Genomic DNA, 22,907 nt, shown 5'->3' on the forward strand with positions numbered 1-22,907 from the left:
CCAGATACTTTTTCTTAATATTATTCGTTATACTAATTATAGCTTTATCTCTTTCACGCATTGATTTCATAACATCCTTATTATTAGATCGATTATGTGATGGTGACATGTTTACATTGTGAAAACCTATGTATGAATAATTAAATTTAGTCTAGGTGGAGAAATTTATCCATTCCCATACGGTATCTACCATTTTTAATTTCAAAATCCTTCATAATAATCATCGGTGTGTACGGCCCACCATCATTCCAACACCGAATGCAAACCTCTTTGAAAACATCAAATTTCATATCGGTGTTAACGTGTTCATCATATACATGTTTCAAATTAAGCTCATCCTGTTTGAATAACATTAAAACATTAGCGTTATCCCTAATTAAATGTTTAGGTATTCTCGTATAAGTTTGTGTAAGATAAAATGAATCAATGTTTTTATGTCTACCCATACAAAAAAACGCTCGAATCCTGTCTTGTTTATCACACGCTACGTCATCAAATATAAAGATTGAGTTCTCTTTAGCTTCAGCTGGATCGACAACTGATTCATTATCTGCAAAGCGATAAAGCCCCACATCTGGTAGCCGTTTTAAAACCTTTTCTAACAATTCATATTTCGGTTGATGTAGTGATTTAGAATAGATGTAAATGTTTTCAAATTTTAAACCATTTATATCGAAAATAAGATTTAGCATTAAATTTGTTTTCCCACATCCGCTTGGACCGCATACTATCGCCCGCAAACTATTCGGCATGAGCTCACCATGACGTTGACGTCGATCGGATGTAGATTGAGTCATCACCAGCCGATCTAGATCGATGGATGACATAGACAGCGATGGATGCTTTACAATGCGCATTATGCTACTAAATATGAAACACACCCCACATCAACTATATATTTGTTGGAAACTTTAAAATACCACCATTTCAATGTGATGTTCATACGTGATAACAGCATCATATCATCACCTACAACGTTAGGAGGAGGAGGTGGTTTTAATACGCTTATCAACAAACTACCAATCGAGTTACACGTTCCAGGCTATCAATTTTGTGGACCGGGCACAAAATTAAAGAAGCGTCTAGCACGTGGGGATACTGGTATTAACCCGCTAGATCGTGCTTGTAGAGAACACGATATAGCGTATTCTAATAGTAATACTTTAGATCGACGTCACGAAGCCGATAAGCGTTTGGAGGAAAACGCTTGGGAAAGAGTTAAGGCTAAAGACTCAACGTTTGGTGAAAAGGCATCAGCTTGGATGGTTACAAACGTTATGAAAGCAAAACGAAAATTAGGCCTCGGCCATAAAAGGCGGAGTCGTCGTCAAACTAAACCAAAACCGCCGTCAACGGGCGTCTTAAAAAGAAAAATTTCGAAGAAAAAAAAACGATGTGAAAAAGAAAATATAATTCGAGGAGTAGAAAAAGGAGGAGCTTTAAAATATAAATCTAATAAACCGCTAGCATTTAAACGCACGCTTGTAAACCGCATAGTTAAAGATCTACCAAAATCTACTGATAATTTACGGGAAGCAGCTCAATTAGCGCTAAAGAGCGCTCGTATAGCCGTGAAAACTGTTGGTGGTAGGAAAAAAATAAAAATCCCTCGAGCAATACCGTTACCGATTAAAAGGGGAGGTATTCTTCCAATTTTACCTGCCATATTTGCTGGGCTTTCAGCCCTCGGAGCATTATCCGGTGGTACGGCAGGAGTGTATCGGGCTATAAAGAGTGGGCAGGAGGCTAAAGAGAAATTAGAAGAGGCTGAACGGCATAATAAACAGATGGAAGCTATCGCAATAGGTAAATCGGGTAATGGTCTCTACATCAAGAAATATAAAAAAGGATTGGGTTTATATTTAAGTAAAAAAAAGAAACAAAAAAACTTGTAGATAGGCTACCCAACAGACCTCTAACAAATCTTGATATAATTCAATTCGTTAAAGCTCTAAAAATTTCAAATTTTCGCGGTGTATTTATGCGGAATGAATTACCTAAGAGCGGTCCTAAATATAAGGAATCAGCAGTTATAAATTTAGATGATCGAAACGGTCGCGGAACCCATTGGGTAGCCTATAAAAAGAATGGTAATCAAGCGTTGTACTTCGACAGCTATGGCGATCTTAAACCTCCCTTTGAACTACTGAATTATTTGAAAAATTGTCGAATTGTGTACAATCATGAAAATTTTCAAAAAGAGAACCCCTTTAACTGTGGACATTTATGTATAAATTTCCTGTTAAACACCGAAAACTCATCATTTGATTAAAAATGTCTCAAACGTTCACACTGGTTGGTAGAAAAAGCGAAATTTCTGAAGATTATTATCCACTAATAGATTTGAATCCTAAATTAAACTACTCTTTGGGGCTTATTGGATTCCACACCTACAATAGTATACCTAATATTGAAGAAGGAGTTAACAATATATTTTATTTTACTGAAGAAAACGCGATAAATTCCGCTCGACAAGCGATTATAGACGTGGGACCAGCAATAAATGTTATCACAATTCCTACAGGTTCTTACGAAATTACTGATATCGAGAAATATTTACAAAAAGAGATTCTACGAATTGTTGGTTTAGATGATACCGTTGACGATCCTAATAAGTATTTCACCCTCAAAGCTAATAATAATACCTTAAAGTGCGAATTAAAGAGCGATTATTTTGGGGTTGATTTTTCTAAGCCTAATACGTTAGCTTCGGTATTGGGGTTTTCCGAGGGTAGAACTCTACCTGCAGGTATAAAACACTACTCCGATCTCCCAGTCAACATAATTCGCGTAACAACCATTAGAGTGGAGTGTAATATAATTTCTGGGTCATACTACAACAGCAAGCTATCACATACTTTATACGAATTTGCTCCAACGGTGGATCCTGGTTTCAGTATAAATATTGAACCTAGGAACCCCATCTATTTACCAATCAATTCAGACAACGCGATATCGAACATCACAATTAGATTGCTCGATCAGCGTGGTAATTTGGTTAATTTTCGAGGTGAAGAAATAGTTGTTAGGTTAGAATTGAAACGTACAATATAATGGGATTAATATTTTTGACGGAAGGCAGCAGCAGCGATCCTCAACGACATCAACATCCTTCGACTACAAAAAAACGTTATAACTCGATTGGAAAGAAGGGTTCTAGAGCAGTATACAAAAAGACATCATTGCGAGCGGACAACCGACGTTTCCTCGAGAAACTGGGTTATCATGTCAACAAAAAAATTAAATATATACCGCGAACCTATCACGGATAATTCCATAGCTAGAGAGGAAGTGCATAGCTATCATCCATCTACAAATTCTTTTGAAAACAATGATGTATTTATCATCGAGTTGAACCAAGAAGACGTCCTATTTTCATTTTTTGAAAGCTATCTACGCATCGAAGGTAATTTTACAAAAACTTTAGGTGATCCTGCTAATGATGTTATTCAATTAACACATAACCTACCAACTTTTCTATTTGAATACATCGCATTTGAGCATAATGGAACGGAAATTGAGCGGGTTCGAGAGCCAGGTTTAACATCACTCATTCGAACTCTACTCCAATTAAACGATGTGGAGTGTAAAACTTTAGAAATCGCTGGTTTAAAATGGCCGCCTGAAGGAGATCTACCAACGGTGGATGCAAACAACAATTTCATGTTTCAAATACCACTTAGTCATATATTCGGTCTATTCCGAGATTATAATCACATTATGCGAGGACGTTTTAAATTCAGATTTGTTAGAAGTCGGACGGACTCTAATTGCTACAAAGCCACATCAAACGTCAAAGCAAAACCTAGTAGTGCAAAGTTTGCTATAAAAACGGTTACATTGTTAGCAAAACATGTCTATCCTAGCCCAACGATAAAAATGAAGCTTTTAGATGGTTTAAATAAAAATTCAAATATTCTAGTACCATTTCGTAAATGGTCCTTTTACGAGCTACCATCAATGCGAAAAGGTAATAAGGAGATATGGTCGGTCACATCAACGTCCAACAGGGGTCGACCTCAATACGTTATAGTTGGGTTTCAAACTAAGAGAAAAGATCACGTCGCTTCCGACTGCACTTTCTTCGATCACTTAAACATCGTTGATCTTAAAGTATATCTTAACTCATACTGTTATCCGTTCGAATCTATGAATTTAAACTTCGCAAAGGAAAATTATGTGGAATTATATAAAATGTACACCGAGTTTCAACCCTACATTTGGGAATCTTCGCGAAAACAGCCGCTTATGGATTTCAAAAGCTTTAAAGAGAGATCGTTGTTTGTTGTTGATACTACAAAAAATAATGATGAAGAAGCAGCGCCATCTACTTCATGTGAAGTACGTATTGAAATTCAAAGCGATATGGATTTTCCGCCTGATACGAAGGCTTACTGTCTCTTGATACAAGAATCCATGTATGCATATAAACCTTTAAGTGGGGAGGTATCTATCATTATAAATTAAAGTGCGCTTACTTACCGCATGCTAGTTTACATCAAGATGTTCAAAAGAGCGATCGCAGACCTTCAAGGTTTTCATATTAATTCAGACTTTATGGTAAAAGAGTTTACACTTCTTGATCTCACTAGTGATTATGTGGTGCATCTAAACTTGAAGTCTGACATACCATACCAGAGGTTATCTACACAAGATCAGCGATCGGTGAGATATTTAGAGCGTAATCACCATAAATTATCGTACAACGATGGATGGATGGAACAATCAGATGGTTTAAATATAATTGATGATTTATTATCCAATTATAATCAAATTTACGTTAAGGGTAATCAAAAAGCCCATTTTTTGGAAGCGCGCGCTGGTAGATGTATTATAACCGATATTGGAGTCGAATTTGATGAAGACAGTACCAATAAATTAAATTTAACCATCACTCCGTGCTGGTTCCACATTAGTGCCCCAGCAATCTGTTCTCAAAACAATGTGTTTATTTTAAAAAAATTTTTGTGTAGTACCCGCTCTAGAGATGTATGCTGTTAATCGTTCGCTCTAGATATTGTGTTAATTTTAAAAAATGTTTGTGTAGTACCCGCTCTAGAGATGTATTCTGTTAATCGTTCGTTCTAAAGATGTATATATTGGTAAATTCTATGTAAATAAATAAATATTACTTTTTTATTGGAAACTATTTTTTTATTTTATCCATAATAATTATATAAATCGATAACCTCTTGATATTTAATCATTTACTCACTAACTCTCACACAGTGTAGACGTGGAAAAAAATTTTAAATATGAAGGTATTATTGTTGATTCTTTGGATGTATATGTTAAGACATATCACGGGGTTGCTAACCGAGCATGAAGTGGAAATTTATAATATTCTAGATAAGTATGGTTATATCAGACAAGATGCTAATGCTGGTACTGGTAAAATAAGCGTGCATAAAACTGAGAATGAAATGTTGAGGGATGGTATAAATAATTTCCAAAAATATTTTAATCTCCCAATCACAGGACAAGCAAATTTTGACACCTTGGAGTTACTTTGGACGCCTAGATGTGGTAATGTGGATTTATTCGAAAATTTAAGTTCCAAACCAATCACGACTCGAAGATGGAATCTATCAACACTTAGATGGAATGTATACACATCTTCATATCCCGGTTTTACAACCGTGGTGGAAAGAGCCTTTAACGTTTGGTCTAAATACATTAACGTAAAGTTTGAAAGGACGTTTGCGGGCGCTAATATTTTAATAGGTTTCCTATCGAAAAATCATACGTGTATACGAAATTCAACGATATATTGTCGGAGTTCTTTAGATGGTAAAGGGCGCGTGTTAGCTCACGCATACTATCCACATATTAAAAAATCCAAAGTTGAAATTCATGTAGATTTAGATGAAGATTGGGATATAACCAATACCACAATAGAAGGTAAACATAACCTATTTCTAGTTATGGTGCATGAAATAGGGCACGCCTTAGGATTACATCATAATGTACGACTCAACTCGGTGATGCATCCGATTTATGGTAACATAAATATTGAAAATTTCACGTTAAGTCGTGAAGATATTTATAATATACAACAATTATATGGAAATTCAACAGAAAGTGTAACCACCACTGTTAATCCAACACCTACGTTAAATACAACACCCCCCGCCTATATTACACATTCCCTAACATCTACATCTTCAACACCAACATTGTCGAATCTAGCACACGCGGAGGTATGTGATGTGGACAATAAGTTTTCAGGATTTTTAATTTACAATAAACAAATTTATGTATTCTATAAACAATGGGTTTGGTTAATCGATCTAAAAACAAAAAAACCAATTTGGTCTAAACCTGTAAACATTGTGGATTGGATACGTCCTTTAAGAGGGGTTTTAAAAGAGGATGATGATTATGTAGTTTCGATAGGTCCTAACGGTCAATTTATATTTATCATACGTGATACAATCTATATAATTGAAATTGCTAGTATAACCATACGCTATAAATGGAAATTTTCAGAAACTGATTTAGGTTTAAATGATCAATCTAAGGTTAGAGGTGTTGTAACGAGTAATTATGGATTAACATATATATTTTTTGATGATATTTATGCGATTGGGGTGGATGAGTCATTTTACAATAGAAACAAAATTATTACATCAGTTGTCGATCTATTTCCTGGGATGCCAACGAAATTTAATGGAGTATACAAAACACCTGATGGTTTATTGAATTTCATCGTTGGAGATAAAATTATTCGTTATGATGAATATTTAAAGGAAGTTACAGATAGTTTAGATAAAAGTTTATTTATTTTAGGTATATCTTGCCCCTATAAATCTCTATTAGATCAACTTAAATATGTATTATCTGCGATCATTTCATACAAACTACCAATTCCCGCTGAATATTAAAAAATGTTTGACATGAAATATAAAGGAGTCAACATCGATCAATCGATTTAGTTTACATTCAATCTCTTTGCGAAATGGATGCTACCAGCATTTGTAAAATTTCTGATGAAATCTCTTACTGGACCTCACTGAATAAACAGTGGAAACAGTCTCAGGCTGCTATAGAGAAAGAAAATAAATTTATTGGTGAGACGGACTTTTCCACTGAAAATTTTTGTATTAAAGTTGGAATTAGTGCTGCGAGAGGTTTTATAACCTGTGTAAAATTAACCTCAAAATTAATTGAATCCCAAAATCATTTAATCACATTGCTGAGGGATGATTGGATGATATTAATAAATACGCTTAAGCTCATCCACTTCAATTTAAACTTTTCATATGAAACAATCCCATTAGCTGAAGGAATTCTTAGAGTTGCTGCTAACGATGGTGTAGATGGTGATAATTATATTCACATAACATATGAACATGAAGATGGTGATGATGTTGATGATGTGGGATCTAAAAATAGATATTTTATACCAATAATGCTAACCTTGGAAGATGTGCGTGAAATTTTATCCAAGACGGTTTTAATTTCATACAAATTGAATATATTGGATAATTTAAATCTTAAAAATTATATACATTTTATAATGACCTCATCTTCCTCATCATCTAAGTTTTCAAAGGATAAGTTGGATTTAGTTAGACGATTTTGTTCGGAAAACATATGTGAGATTAACTTTTATGTGATGCAATATTTGGAAATGTCGTGCAAACCACATGATGACAATAACACCTCCCCCCACACACACACATAAAAGCCGGCTTATGCGACCTAATGCGTCACTTTAATACTAGTTCCTACAATAACAAAGTGTACAATGTTTTCATGCGAATTCTGTAATCAAGTATTCACTTTAAAGAAAAATCTTTTACGCCATTTGCAAAATGTAAATCATGGTTTGATGGATGTGGGACCTACACCTTCAACATCCGCTGTGGATGTTCCTGGACCTATACCTTCAACATCCGCTGCCGATGTCGTTGATGTTGCGGCTACAACCTCTTCAAGCTCTAAGTTTAAGGAATGTGGAATCTGCGCTAAAATGTTCCCATCAATTTCAACACTTCGAGCGCATCTTTGCGCTGAACATGTATCTCCGGTTGATGGTGAAAACGATGTGGAAATGATAGCTACATGTTTTAAAAACCGCATCGCCGTTTATAGAGTGAAAGGTGCAACGCGCGATGATGACATACCATCATACTTAAAGAAATGTGGTAATGTTGTATTTAGATTAATTATGGATAGTATAGGTAAATTTAATTCTATTAAAGTTCAAATTGAACTATTAGCATTTTTCATTAAATCCGATCCAGATGAAAACGGTGATGATAACTTAGAGGGTGTGCTTGTTTCGGAAAAAAATTTTAATTCAAAATTTAAAGTTATTACACCTACTACGGAGTTGGATGCGGTGTACAATGACATGACTCGTGATATTTTAAATCAGAGTGAGGAGTTTCAGGAGCGTGGATCTGGTTGGGCTTTCTTAGCTATATCCAACCTTCTGCTTAATATCAATAAATATGAGCCGCTGTCTGGGTCATCATACATCCGACTTCCAGAGCAAATCGCTAAAAAACATGCATGTATCAATATTAAAAACTATGATGATGATGCATGTTTAGCGTGGTGTTTGACAGCGGCCCTCTATCCCACCGATTTTACTCAGGATCGGATTTCTAGCTATCCACATTATAGCACAGTACTTAATTTAAATGGTATAATGTTCCCAGTTCATTTAAAGGACTTAGTTAAAATAGAATTAATGAATAATTTAAGTATTAATGTTTATGAATTAGTTGTAGATAATTATGGTGGATGCACGGTGGAAGGACCAATTTATTTTACTAAACGACGTCGGGATATACATATTAATCTCCTATATTTATTTAAAAACGGTATAGGTCATTTCGTTTTAATAAAAAACCTATCACGACTTATTTCTAGTCGGCTTTCAAACCACGAACATGCGAATTACATATGTGATGGTTGTTTATTACGATTTCCATCCGTTAATAAGCTGCAGGTACATCAACTTAATGATTGTAACCATAAAATGACCATCATACCATCGAAAGATGTAAAACCAACACCAAATTTTTTTGGACAATTAACCCCGCAAAATATTTTAGAATTCAATAACTATAAATTCACTCAAATGTGCCCGTTTGTGATTTATGCGGATTTTGAGGCTCTTTTACTACCGATCCAGCATTGTGAACCCAATTCAACCCAATCTTTCACCGAAAAAATTGAGATGCATTTACCCTATAGTTTCGCATATTACATAGTATCCACAGTGGATGATAGTTATAATAAATTTGAAACTTACACGGGTCCTGATGCATCACAAGTTTTTATCACAAAATTACTTAACGATACTAAATTTATCTATAGCGAATACTTTAAAACCGTAAAACCTATGCTACCTTTAACGACTGAAGAGCAACATAATTTCGATATTGCACAATTTTGTTTCATTTGTCAAAATCCTTTCACAATAGACCAAACTAAGGTGCGGGATCACTGTCACATAAGTGGCAGATATCGCGGGCCGGCTCATACAAACTGTAATCTAAATTATAAACTTCAACATTTCGTTCCAGTATTTTTCCATAATTTTAGCGGTTATGATTGCCATTTATTTATCAAAGAAATAGCTAAACTTGGTGATGGGCTTGATGTATTACCTAACAATAAAGAGAGATACATCAGTTTTAGTAAAAGGGTGCTTGTTGATAGAGTTGAAAAGGAAAATAATCAGTTTGAAGATGTTTTTATGAAACTAAAATTTCTGGATTCGTTTAGATTTATGGCATCTTCATTAGATTCTTTAGTCAGCACTCTCGATAATTGTGATTTTAAAAATGTGCGTAAATTTTTCCCACACAACAATCAATTTAAATTATTAACTAAAAAAGGAATATTTCCATATAATTACATGAACTCTTTTGATAAACTTAATGATACAGTTCTACCCTGTAAAGATGCGTTTTTCAATAAACTCACTTTAGAAGCTATAACCGATGAACAATATTTACACGCGCAAACTGTGTGGGAAACATTTATGTGTCAAACTCTAAAAGACTATTCGGATCTATATCTAAAGTCGGATGTTCTTTTACTTGCTGATGTTTTCGAAAAATTTCGGCAAGTTTGTTTTAGAACATACGGTTTGGATCCTGCGAATTATTATACCGCTCCTAGTCTTTCGTGGGATTCAATGTTGAAATTTACAAAAATTAAATTGGAATTACTAACGGATATAGATCAAGTTCACTTTATTAAAAAAGGTATTCGTGGTGGTATTTCTCAATGTTCATTACGTCATGCCAGAGCTAATAATAAATTTATGGAACATTTTGATACTAATTTACCCTCAAATTTTTTAATGTATTGGGATGCCAACAATTTGTATGGGTGGGCGATGTCGCAACCTATGCCTGTTGGTGAGTTCACGTGGTTAAATGAAAACCAAATTCGAAATTTCAATTTTAATGATGTATCCGATTGCTCTGATTTTGGCTATATTTTAGATGTGGATGTTGAATACCCTAAAAATTTACACGATCTACATAACGATCTACCTTTTCTACCTGAAAACATAATCCCACCTAATGGTAAATGTGAAAGTGATAGACGTTTAATCCCGAATTTATTAAGCAAGAAAAATTATATTATACATTATAGAAACTTAAAGCAAGCTGTCGCTCATGGCCTTAAAGTTAGTAGTGTGAATAGAGTTTTATCGTTTAAGCAGTCGGCTTGGTTAAAGTCTTACATTAACAAAAATACAGAATTACGTCAGATGGCAAACAATTCATTTGAGAAAGATTTTTTTAAATTGATGAATAATTCTGTATTCGGGAAAACAATGGAGAACGTTGATAAGCGAGTTGATGTAAAATTAGTCACTAGCTGGGATGATGTTCATACAGGTGGTCGTGGTCGACCACGACTTGGAGCGCGTAGTTTAATTTCAAAGTTAAATTTTAAAAGTATAAAAATTTTCACTAAAACGTTTTCAGCTATTGAGATGGAGCGGCTTCACGTAATTTACGATAAACCTCTATACATAGGTTTTACCGTTTTAGAGCTATCAAAATTATTAATGTATGATTTCTACTACGCTTATTTAAAGCCGAAATATGGTGAAGATATTCGGTTATGCTATATGGATACAGATAGCTTCACCGTTCAAATTTATACAGATGACATTTATAATGAGGTTAAATTGAATTTAGATAAATTTGACACATCGAATTATAGTCCAGATAACCAGTTTAACATCCCGCTCCAAAATAAAGCTGTTTTAGGACTCATGAAAGATGAGAATTGTGGTAATATAATGCTGGAATTCGTTGGTTTAAGGTCAAAGGTGTATGCGAATCGTGTTTCAGGTGAACGTATTACAAAAAAATCGAAAGGGGTTAGAAAGGCTATTGTTAAACGTAAAATCACTTTTGAAAATTATTTAGATTGTTTGAGTACGAAATCGGTTTTATTTAAAAAACAGCTCATCTTCAGAAGTTTCAATCATGACATTTTTACCGTTTTACAGAATAAATTGGTCCTATCACCTTATGACTCTAAGCGATGGATTGATTCTGATTATATTAATACATTAGCTTGGGGTCACCACAATATTATTAATAATAGATAAGTATTTATTTATGTAATCTATATAACTTTATGATACATACATGTTATCTATATTGCTTTGCGGTTTTTATAGCGATAAAATATGTATAAAATCTCGCAACGTTATTTTCATAATTTTAGTTTAAGTTTTAATTCAAATCTAACCAGTCGTCGCCGCGTTCGCATACATACACCACAACTATGAACTCGACAATATTTTACACTATACTACATGGAGTTTTATTAATTAAATTTCCTACTGAAGTTAAAAACGTATCAATTTCTTTCATTAGTGATTATACCAGTAAACCTGCTAGTGATAATGATTTAAAATGGTTGAAAATGATGAAGCCGAACACTACCACCGTTGATTATGATGACTATGGGGATGATAGCGTTTTTCAAATTGTTCCCCCCAATACCACATTCAGTGAGATTATTACTTTTAAGTTGCGGTACACGTTAGAAAATAATAATGTGATTAATGGAAATTGGACATCGATCTTATACAATACCAATACTATTTCATTGTGTTATATTAATAGGATACTTCTTATAGCCGCCTCAGTAATTATATTTATTACCATTAGTTATAGTTGTATATTTTTTCCACTTGTCGTACGCCAAAGTTGTATGATTTTCTCAACAATGATTTTAGATTGTATTAAATAAAATTGTTTAACTGTTATTTACTTAATTCGTTTTAATTTAACCCATCAACACCACCCCACCGCTAGGTGCCTGCATGCACTCGCGGGCCGGAAGGTGCTTCACCCCCACCACAACAGAAACCTACATTACTCACACCGCCGACACTCTCCAACAGATGGCCTTCACCCCCACCACAACAGAAACCTACATTACCCACACCGCCGACACTCTCCAAAAGATAGGCTTCACCCCCACCACAACAGAAACCTACATTACCCACACCGCCGACACTCTCCAACAGATGGCGCACTCCATGACGTCATACATTACGTCACACACTTATCTCTGACGTCACACGTGACGTGGGAGCCATTTCCGCTCCAGAACCGGCATTACTATACTACTCACGTAAATATCTACCAAGCGACTTTAATAATATCTCAAATGTGTACCGTATTTATGAGAAATATTTACAGGAAGAGGGAAAACTGGATTGTAAAGTCAGCCTTCAAGTTTTTAAAAAAATATTCAAAACGGAATTTAAAATAGGTTTTCATGTACCGAAAAAAGACAAATGTCTTAAATGTGAGAACTACAAAAATACAGATAAAGATCAAATAACCAAGGATGAACAAAATGAATATGAAAGACATTTAAATGAGAAGAAATCAACAAATTAAATATTTATTAAGGATCAGAAGAAAGGATAGGATAATCCTGAGGTCTTGTGTACAAGTTTTCATCTTCAAAAAGTTTTGGGTACTCCGAATGGCCATAGTTTTCTTCTTGGCTTTTCTAGTAAATATGCTGTTTACAATCTAACATTTTACGAAAGCGTTTCAAGAAATGTTTATTGTTATCTTTGGGGAGGATCTGATGGAAAACGAGGGGCTAATGAAATATGTAGCATTATGTATAAATATCTGCGTCATGTAGATGAGGTTGGGGGTATACAAGAGATTCTCCTATATTGCGATAGTTGTGCAGGGCAGAATAAAAACCACCAAATGATTTGTTTTCTTCAGTGGTTTCTTAAATTATCGCTAAATTTAGAAAAAATATCTCTCAATTTTCTGCTGCCGGGACACTCATACATGCCTGTTGATTCAGTACACGGCACCATCGAACAAGCACATAAGAAAAAAATAATTTTTGCTCCATCAGAATGGCCTACTATTATTAGGAACGCTAGACATAAACCTAGACCATATGAAGTTTTTACGTTGAGTCACAAGGACTTTTTGGATTTTAAGTCATTTACTGACAATAATTTTCCAAAAGTATTTAAAACGGAGGGCGGTACAAACCTTAAAATGAGTATGGTAAGAAGAGTTTTTTTCACCAAAGACACTTCGGATTATTTCACTTGCAGCACATCTTTTACTGATTGCTCGCCATTATTAAAAATTTTCCTACCTGAAAATAAAGCTAGAAGAAGTTTCTCCGCAAACGCAAATAAACCCCAGAGAGCTTATAAAATAAAACTGCCAATAGCTGCAAAAAAATATATAGGTTTACGAAAATTATGCACAAATGGAATTATACCGGCAAGTTATCACTCAGAGTTTCTTTCTATGGCTTATAAACTAAACGTAGAGGATAGGTTGATGGAGACAGACGAAGAAGATGAAAATATGGTCGAGTAGAATAAGGGAATATATTTTTATACTTATTTGAAATATATTTTTTTTTAATTTTTCCGTTATTTAAAAAAATTAATTTATTTTATTCCACCATTTAAAGCGATTTGGGCGAATGGACTTTATTTTTTAACAAAAGGACTAATGTAGGGCGAATAGTCATTTCTTTAAAAAGCCTATCTGGAAAAAGGGCGAATATCCAAAAAAATTGGTTTTTTAGTTAACTGTTTGTAGTTTTATGTAATTTTTAGTGATTTCATTACATTTAATGAATACTTGAAGTCCTAAATGCATTACTTACTAGTTTGCTCTTACAAGAACGTACCAAACAGTTTTTCGTCATTTTCTCAAAACATCAAAATGGCGCGTTCGCCCTTTTGGAAAAACACCATCGATGTGTTAACATTATTCTCAAATTAGGTTCGACATCCAATCTGTTTCGATACTTATTTTTTAAGTACACCAAGGCTGAGAACGCAGCTTCACAAGTATAAGTGGTGGCAAATCAGACAAATGGCATTAAAAATTGTATCGCTTTTTCGCTAACGCTGATACTCCTTTTAACAGCGCAACCAAAAATTGACAAATAAATTATATTATCCCTCAGTTTTAGTTCACGTTTCAATTACTATAGAATATTTATGTTATTTAAACTAAAATGTGATGGTTCAACCAAAGTAGATAGATCCTTCTGAAATGTTGTATAGGAACATAATTTCTAATTTTGAACAACTTTTCTTAATAAACTTTTTCCGTATTATGAACAAAAAGGTTACTTTACCTAAACTAAAAATAGTTTTCGATTCATTGTCAAGGCCGCCTTTGTTTTTAAAATATGAAAATATTCTTAAAATTCTCTTTACACCAAGCAGGGTTCCTTAGCATTAAAATAAATTTCAAAAATTTTTAAGTCTTTCTACCTCTTCTAACATCTATCCTGGGACACATTGTATATGATGCAAACACAAAATAAAACAAAACCACAAAAGTAATTAAATCAAACAAACACAAATTATTTACAACAATTATTTTTGTTGTTTATCATAACAAAAATATGAATTTTATATCTTATCGCGTTAACTTACTGTTCGAATTATATTGGTACCTACTTGGGTGAATCCCCAGCATAGTTTGCCATATAGGTTCTGTTACCTAAACAGTGTAAGTGTAATTTTACTACCTATTATGGCCACAAAAAGGGTTCATTACGACGCTGCATTAAAGCGACAAGTTATTGTATTTGCGGAAAGTAACGGTAATAGAGCAGCTAGCCGCCAATTCAACATAAACGAATCAAATATTCGGCGTTGGAGAAAACACCGCTCAGCAACATTCTTATGTTATATAAATCATCGACCCCGGTTCTAAACGAGGAAAATTTCTGCATGTATGTATGCGTACAGGAGTGCGTAATTCTTACGCGCACTTAGGCCCCAGTGGTCCCCTTTTGCATACTCCCTTTTAGGCTCGAGATGGTATGAGAAGATCTCGTTAGGTGACGATACCGCTTACTCGTAGCCAATAAGGAATTACCGCCGCACAGTGGGGTATTTAGCTTCAAAAGCTGGCCAAAATTCAAATTTCCAAAGTTTTATCAAAACAGGTAAAAAGCGGCAAATTTTGTAGTCCAAAAAAAGGGGAATACGGGGAAAACGTTTCAGGTACAGTACCTATAATACATAACTCTATGAACTCTTTTTAATAGATTAATTATATTCGATTTTAGGTTCATCTGGGATGAAAGTAGTAATCCGTAGACATCTTTACGAGATCATGCGAAATTGCCCAGAAAAAGCTTTGTCAAAAAAATTAGTTTTGATGGAAAACTATTTAGTTACCGATGCAAATTTTGATGAAGAGGAGAAGGCAAATGTTTCTCAACAAATAAGAATTTTAAAATCCAAATTTAGGACTAAATGGCAAGGTGCTCATAAAAAACATGAAGTATTTTTCAAGCAAAATGCCGCTTGGTTAGATGGTACAATCAGCATTCCCTATGAAAGGCGAACTTCTGGTGTTGGTCGACCAACTAAAAGCTTTGAGGAATCCAGCGAACGAACCAAGAGAAGAAAAATATGCAGCAAATGAAATTACGTGAATTTGGAAACGTATCTGCTTCTCGAGTAGTAAAAGACGTAGCAGTTTCCCCAAGGCGAGGACAAAAATATGAAACGGCAAAAAATGAATAATTTTCCGCTTCCAGTACTGCCGCGGCCGCTAGACGAATGTCACCGCAAGACGCTTTGGCGATGTTTGTAGAAGCCGATTTGTCCAGAAGACAATATGAAATTGTTAGGACTAGCGACAAGAAATTATACCCATACTACAGTGTTTTGCAACGAGCAAAAAAAGAGTGCTATCCATCTAAGGATGCCATAACAGTCAGCGAAACTAGTGCTGAAATAAAATTACAAAGCTTATAAGATCACACTTCTTCGCGATTATGCGGATACTTAAAAGAAGTTTTATTAATGTTGAACGATGACGAAATAAAAAACTTCTCTTCAGCTCGTTTTTGTAGACCGATAAGGATACGATTTCTACACGAAACTGTGGACGTCACAAATGAAGAAGTAGACTATGTTAACAACCAAATTAGGAATCTAAGCCCGATAGAAAAAAACCCGACTAAAGTTTTTTAGTTTTCTAAATATCCTTGAAATTAATTTTCGAATTAAGAATACATAGAATTTACCTGCAACTACGATGGTGATAAACAATTGTAATTTTAACAAATGTTGTTTAAGTACACTTGTGTCATTGTGACATTTAAATTGTGTAATAAGAAATAACATTTGAAGGTTATAAAAATTACGTCGCACAATTTCTTTAACGAGGAACTTATGAACATGGTACTGGCATCACGGTAAAATTCTGTGCTTGCGACTCGTGTCAATGCAGAAAGGTTTCCAGAGAGATATCATCCGGCACGTGAATCCTTTTAACGTGTGCTGATAGGGAAAATGACAATATTCGACCGAGGCTTGGGGAAAATGGAGAAGCAGTTCGAAGAGCAGCCACAATCTCACAATCCACAATTTGGCGAATATTGAGGCGCAACCAACTCCATCCATATCACGTGCAACGTGTATAATAGACCGGAGTGAAAAACAGAAAAGTTTCCGAATCGAATCGTAGTAGTGCGGAAAACTTGCTACTCGTTAATACGAACTCAAAGAAAAAAAATTTTTGAAATCGAACAATATCTTTCGTTCGCGTATCGTATTCAAAGTTTATGAATTTGAACAGAAATTGAACAGATATAGGGGAACCCGGGGCACAACGGGGTACCGGGGCGCAATGAAGTTTGACGTTTTTCCGATAAAGGAGGTGTTACTAGTGAGCGACAATAAGTAAAACTAGCCCAACATGTCACAATTCAAGTACCGCACCCATGTTAGTCTAGTTTTCTCGAGCGTTTGTTCGTGAAGTTCTCGTTGTGTGCAAGGTTTGTAAAGCGTATTGTACTTAACCGTTTTTTTTTCAAACCTAACCTAATCCAAATGTTTACATTATATACATATATTTTTCAGGATTTAAAAAAGCTTCTTTACAAAAAACTCAGATATTTTCGCCACCTGTAAAATCTGCAACAAAAATCTGAAAACGTCAGGTAATACATCTAACCTTCGCTGCCATATTGAAAAGGTACATAAACAACTATTATTAGAAAATGAAAGGGCTAATAATAATAATACAGAAACTGTTCCACATACGCAACCAAAACAGCGGAAAATTTCTGAAATCATTACAATTTCACCTAAACATGTGACATCATCTTCGTGTCATAGTGATGTATCTAAGAGTATAGAGGAGACGACAGTATCTATTATCCACGAATCTCAACCTCTGGCATGTACTTCTTCCGTATTAGCAAGTCAATGTAAATGTAACGATCCATTTTTTGGACAAATTACATCTATTGAGTGGGACATTGGGCGTACTTGAGGCTGCACGAGAGACATACGGCTACTTACTTAGAAGAAAAATGATCTCGGCTCCTTATTGAGTGGAACGTTGTCACAAACAAGGTTTCTGCTTGTGTTACGGATAACGACAGTACAATGATGAAACTAAATATTAGCTTGTTTGGCGACAAAAAGACTATTTCTTGTTTCGCACACACAATTAATTTGGTTGTCACTCAGGCAATAGATAAGTCGACGGAAGTCTCAGTATTAATTAATAAAGTGCGCGACATTGTTAAATTTATTAAGAGAAGCGTTAACGCCAATGATGAGTTGCGCAAGAAACAGATAGATTCAGGGGCTTCTGAAGGCAATACGAAGAAGAAAATGATCCTCGATGTAAAAACGAGATGGAATTCTTCTTATTTTATGTTGGACAGGTTCGCCCAGTTAACCCCTATTTTAAGCGAAATATTGCTCACACGCCCAGAAGCTCCCTCTATGATCACTGGCTCTGAGCTGAATACTATTAATGAGATGATTGAGATACTAACGTCATTTGAAATCGTTACTAGGGAGGTTTCCGCAAACTCCTATGTTACTGTTAGTAAGGTTATACCGCTGGTGAGTTGCTTAATGGAAGCTTTGACTAAATGTGCACCGCAAGATTCCATCGTAGTTGAATTAAAAAATGTATCGCAAACGAATATGAGCAGACAATTCGATAAAATTGAATTTAATTCGATTCTGGCGGTGGTAACTGTATTAGATCGAAGATTCAAATTGCTGCATTTTAAAGATGCCTTGGCTAAAAGCAAAACACTTTCTTGTTTAAATTGTTTAATAAGAGATGAAAGAAACGTCACCAATTTGTCAGAATCTTCCAACGATTCTGAAAAAGAAAAGGCTTTTGATATTTGGACATATCATAAACATTTGGCTCACCAGAACATCAAGTCTAAACAATCCTCTTTCTCCACCATCACAACAATGGAGACAGAAGTGCAAATGTATCTCGGATCAGCTGTTGCTTCTATTACCCAAAATCCGATCAAAATGTGGAATGACATGAAAAGTTTGTTTCCGGGACTATATAAACAAGCTACTAAATATTTACCTATCGTGATTACGTCAGTCCCAAGTGAACGACTCTGTTCTAAAGCCGGAGCAACTATCACGCAGCAGCGAAACCGTTTGAAAGGGAAAAGGCTGTCCAAGTTATTGTTTCTAAATTCTGTACTCAATAAATAATGCTGTTGTTTCTACATTCACTAAAGTACATACTCATAAATAAATACATACATTACATTAAATACATATCGGGTAGGCGGACCAACCAACCTTGCACCGCGACCCTAAGGATCTATTGTACCCCGATAGATATCGTTATCAAATTTCACCGTGCAGTCCAATGCTCTTAACGAACATTAATACCTTGCTCGGCGAAAGGTCATTCAGATCTTTTGAGGAGATAAACTGCGACCCAAAAATCGAGAATCTGATACGGTTAACGGCAGGGCAGTGGCATAAAACATGCTCAACCGTCTCTGCTTCCTCCGCACATAGTCGGCATTCAACATCGTCGGCTAAACCCAACAAGTTGAGGTGTGCTTTTAATCGGCAGTGCCCAGTAAAAACACCCATTAGAACTTTTATGCTACTACGGGCAAGTCCTAAAATATTCCCGGGTTTGACAGTGGCGATGTTAATAAACACCTTAGCATGTCTCATTCCAGGAGAACTGGTCCACAGTAGGCGAAGTCTGTCTTCAGCCCACAGTCCAATCCTATATTTGGCCATCGCAAATGATACACCAACTGCTGGTTCCGGTCCCTTAAATACGTAAAATACATACATAAATAAATAAAAGTAAGTAAGTAGTATATAAGTTATGTATTTTACTCATAATACATTTTAATAACTGGATTTTTGATTTTATTTTGATGGCCTTGTATTTCTGTTATAGTTAGTAGTACAGTGTGCATTTGTGTAGCCTTTTATGATAACTTTAGATAGTTAAATTGAAAAAGCTAAAAAAAACATCGATACATCGAACCATCGATATTTCTTTTTACGATGTTTGCATCCCTAAATCTGAGATGATACTTCACTGCTTTTGCGAAAAAAGCTTTGACAAGTGTTGTTTAAAAGTGTTAAAATCATTTAATCTAAAAATCAAATCTGTTTTTTTACGTTGCTATGTAACCAAGGTAATTTTGTTTTGTTTGTTGTTAGTGGAAAATTTTCGATTCGCAACCGAGTGGTTGAACGTGCGTGGTGTTCTTTTTCATTCTAAATTCAAATTCATGTAAACTGTTGTTAATAAACTCTTTTATTGCGATTAGTGAAACATTCTTTCGTTCTATTTAAGTAAGTGAAAAACTAATTAACAAGTGTATTTGTCCAAATCCAGTAATAGTCAACTGCACTTGCCCTAAAGAAAAAAAGGTACGTCAATTAGAAAAAAGGATTTCTTTACGCTCAGAGACACCTCAGGCAAGGTAAGATTTCGACGGTGGATACAAAAGAATCGCAAAAGCTTACACTATGGTTGCAGAGACAGATAGACTTAGCTCGTCAGCTAAATCAGACCACCCTGCCTGGACCTTCTTGTAGTAATATTGATCCTGAACCAGAGATAACTTTTGAAGTTGATAATAATAAGTAGATTCCGACTTTCAGTCCCCACGCTCTTTGTCGTCTCAATCAGGTTGTTCAAAAACTTCACAGATACGACTGTCACTTCCATCAACTGCTTTGACAAGTGATCGATTTGGTGTGTCTGACAGAGCAACAGCTGCTATTCCTTCTAGCGTACTCAAAGGCCTAGGTCTTATTACTGATAGTAATGCATCTCTTATCGTTGATAGAAGCAGAGAGAAAGAGAAATGTAGATTAAAACTTACCGCATCGGAGGAGGTAATGAGGTAAATGAACGGTCCGATGGGCCTGTACTTCGATGGTAGAATGGATGAAACTTTAGTCTTGGTTGAAAAAGGAGGCAAACGATACCAATGTGTACAAACGGAAGAACACATTTCAGTAATTAAGGAACCAGGCTCGAAGTACCTTTCTCACTTAGTACCTACCTCAAAAAGTGGAAAAGAAATATTCATATCTTAAATTATTAAATATTGACAATACTGCATATTTTATTACAGATCAAGTGCTATATAGAGGAATTACATATCGTCGCCGGGCGTGCAATACCTCCAATGTGACATACCTTCCTAAATCTAGGTTTTGACACTAAAAGACGCATTGGAGATTGCCGCATCTTCTGGCGATATCTCTAATGTTCCGCAGTCCACTAACATGGTATTCAAAACAACTTTTTAATCGCCAATGTGACGCATGCCCAAATACTATGACAGAAATATACCCAATGTGCAATTAAGCAACATTGGTGTTATTTACCAGGCGTTCAATACCTCCGATGTGCGTTCTTTAGTACATTGGATTTATATTTTCGCAAGACTGAATGCACATCGGTTGTATTTCCTAACCTCTAAATTCAATTCTACGGCGGTTAAACATTTTATTTACAACGTTTGTTTGCCAATTTCCTTAAAATTCGAAAGCTAAATTAGTGCTTGAAGTGAATTTAGAATCGAAGAAGCCGTTATAAAGGTATGTATCATTTATTATAATAAATAGTTTATTTTTGTATTATAAGACGATTTGTGAAAATATAGACCCATTAGCAGAAGTAAACAAAAAGGGGTAAATACTTTTACTCTCAAGAATTCTCGCTGGTAGAACCATTTATTTCTTTTTAATCACTTCGACATTGTTTTGATACCAGTCAGATTTTAGAACAAACCAGAATAGTCACAGTATTTCATTTCACATTCCTTGAAATGATAAAGAAGGAGTGGTTTTTCATGCAGAGTATCCTGTGTATACATATTTTTAGCCAAATTTTATGCTTGAATGTAGTATTTTATTTCCAGGAAAAATGTCTTCAAGGACACGAAAATAATGAACCTGGTGCAGATGAATAACAGTGCCAAAAGGAACTGTTTATCTCGACCAGATCCACCAAAAATAGTTACTGGAAATTATGTAGTTAGCTCCGATGGGACGCTTGATAGAGTGAATGATGATATGTCGCAGAAAAGTGAAGATGCAGTTCCACAACCACAACCATTGGAATACACCAATCTGATAGAAGAAAAAAAGAAGACAATTCAACTAGAAACGTGTAATGACATTATTTACGTAGAGGAGCCAGGTAATAATGATAGATACCTGCACACGAATGACACGGTCCTGGAAAAATCGAATGAGGTAGAAACTGCAGATAGGCATTCAAATTTTGGTCTGGGTGAAAATCCAAGCATCGGACTTGAAGAACTCGAAGAATTAGGAAGAAGTCCACATTTTGTGCTCATTCACGTTCCAGAGGAGATGGAAAACGCAGGAAGAGACACTGATTTTGGATCTGTCGAAGATCCTTGTATCATAGAAAACAACGAAGAAACAGAGGAAGAAGTCCGTGAAAAGTTCGAGAACGTCAAAGAGGCAGTAGAGGGCAAAGAAGAACAAAAACAATCGGAAGACCCTTATTCTGATTCTAGAGGAGGTACAGAGATGGGTAAAAAATATAAACAAATAAAAAATGCAGAAAACGATTCTGATTTTGAGCCAGTAAGTAGTGATGAGGAAGGCGAAATCATTTTAAAGAAAAGGACACATTTGAAGCGAGGAGACATGCTAGAAACAGTATTAAAAAGAGTTCGAGGTAAACGTTATGCAGGTTACAGAAGAAATGAAGAAAAACATATAACACGTACTCCAAGGGAAGCTAGACATCTAAAGGCAAGATGCAATCACAACACAATAGAAATAGAAAAAATAACAAAAAAATCTTTTTTGTGCGCTTCACTTACCGATGAGGACAGACAAGATATTTTTCGAAGACTATGGAAGCTAGATACTTGGAATGAAAAAAAACTATTTATCCGAAATCTCATTGTCACCAGACCAATTCGCAGACGAAGAAAAGACATAAAAAATAAGGATGGTGATTTCAAGAAAAATGAAGGTCATGACTATTTTCTTACGAAGCGAAATGGGGAAAGACTCAAAGTTTGTCACAAGATATTTTACATACTTTAAGTTTGGGTGA

The 22,907-nt window shown here is 35.1% G+C and overlaps 4 protein-coding genes across 4 annotated transcripts; all 4 read left to right on the forward strand.

The window, feature by feature from the left end:
- The first annotated feature begins 839 nt into the window (after nucleotides 1-839).
- On the forward strand, nucleotides 840-5,146 carry LOC139429265 (uncharacterized). Its single transcript, XM_071194858.1, has one exon. It carries the CDS (start codon nucleotides 840-842, stop codon nucleotides 1,893-1,895), a length of 1,056 nt encoding a protein of 351 aa, XP_071050959.1. The 3' UTR covers nucleotides 1,896-5,146.
- On the forward strand, nucleotides 3,226-4,467 carry LOC139429472 (uncharacterized). Its single transcript, XM_071195238.1, has one exon. It carries the CDS (start codon nucleotides 3,226-3,228, stop codon nucleotides 4,465-4,467), a length of 1,242 nt encoding a protein of 413 aa, XP_071051339.1.
- Nucleotides 5,147-5,255: 109 nt separating the features above from the next.
- Nucleotides 5,256-6,884, forward strand: LOC139429473 (macrophage metalloelastase-like). Its single transcript, XM_071195239.1, has one exon. It carries the CDS (start codon nucleotides 5,256-5,258, stop codon nucleotides 6,882-6,884), a length of 1,629 nt encoding a protein of 542 aa, XP_071051340.1.
- Nucleotides 6,885-7,750: 866 nt separating this feature from the next.
- Nucleotides 7,751-11,599, forward strand: LOC139429474 (uncharacterized). The gene has a single exon (XM_071195240.1). The coding sequence runs from the start codon at nucleotides 7,751-7,753 to the stop codon at nucleotides 11,597-11,599; it is 3,849 nt and encodes a 1,282-aa protein (XP_071051341.1).
- The last annotated feature ends 11,308 nt before the right edge of the window (nucleotides 11,600-22,907 follow it).

This window comes from Onthophagus taurus, chromosome 3 (genome assembly GCF_036711975.1).
Source record: "Onthophagus taurus isolate NC chromosome 3, IU_Otau_3.0, whole genome shotgun sequence".
Classification (NCBI taxonomy): domain Eukaryota; kingdom Metazoa; phylum Arthropoda; class Insecta; order Coleoptera; family Scarabaeidae; genus Onthophagus; species Onthophagus taurus.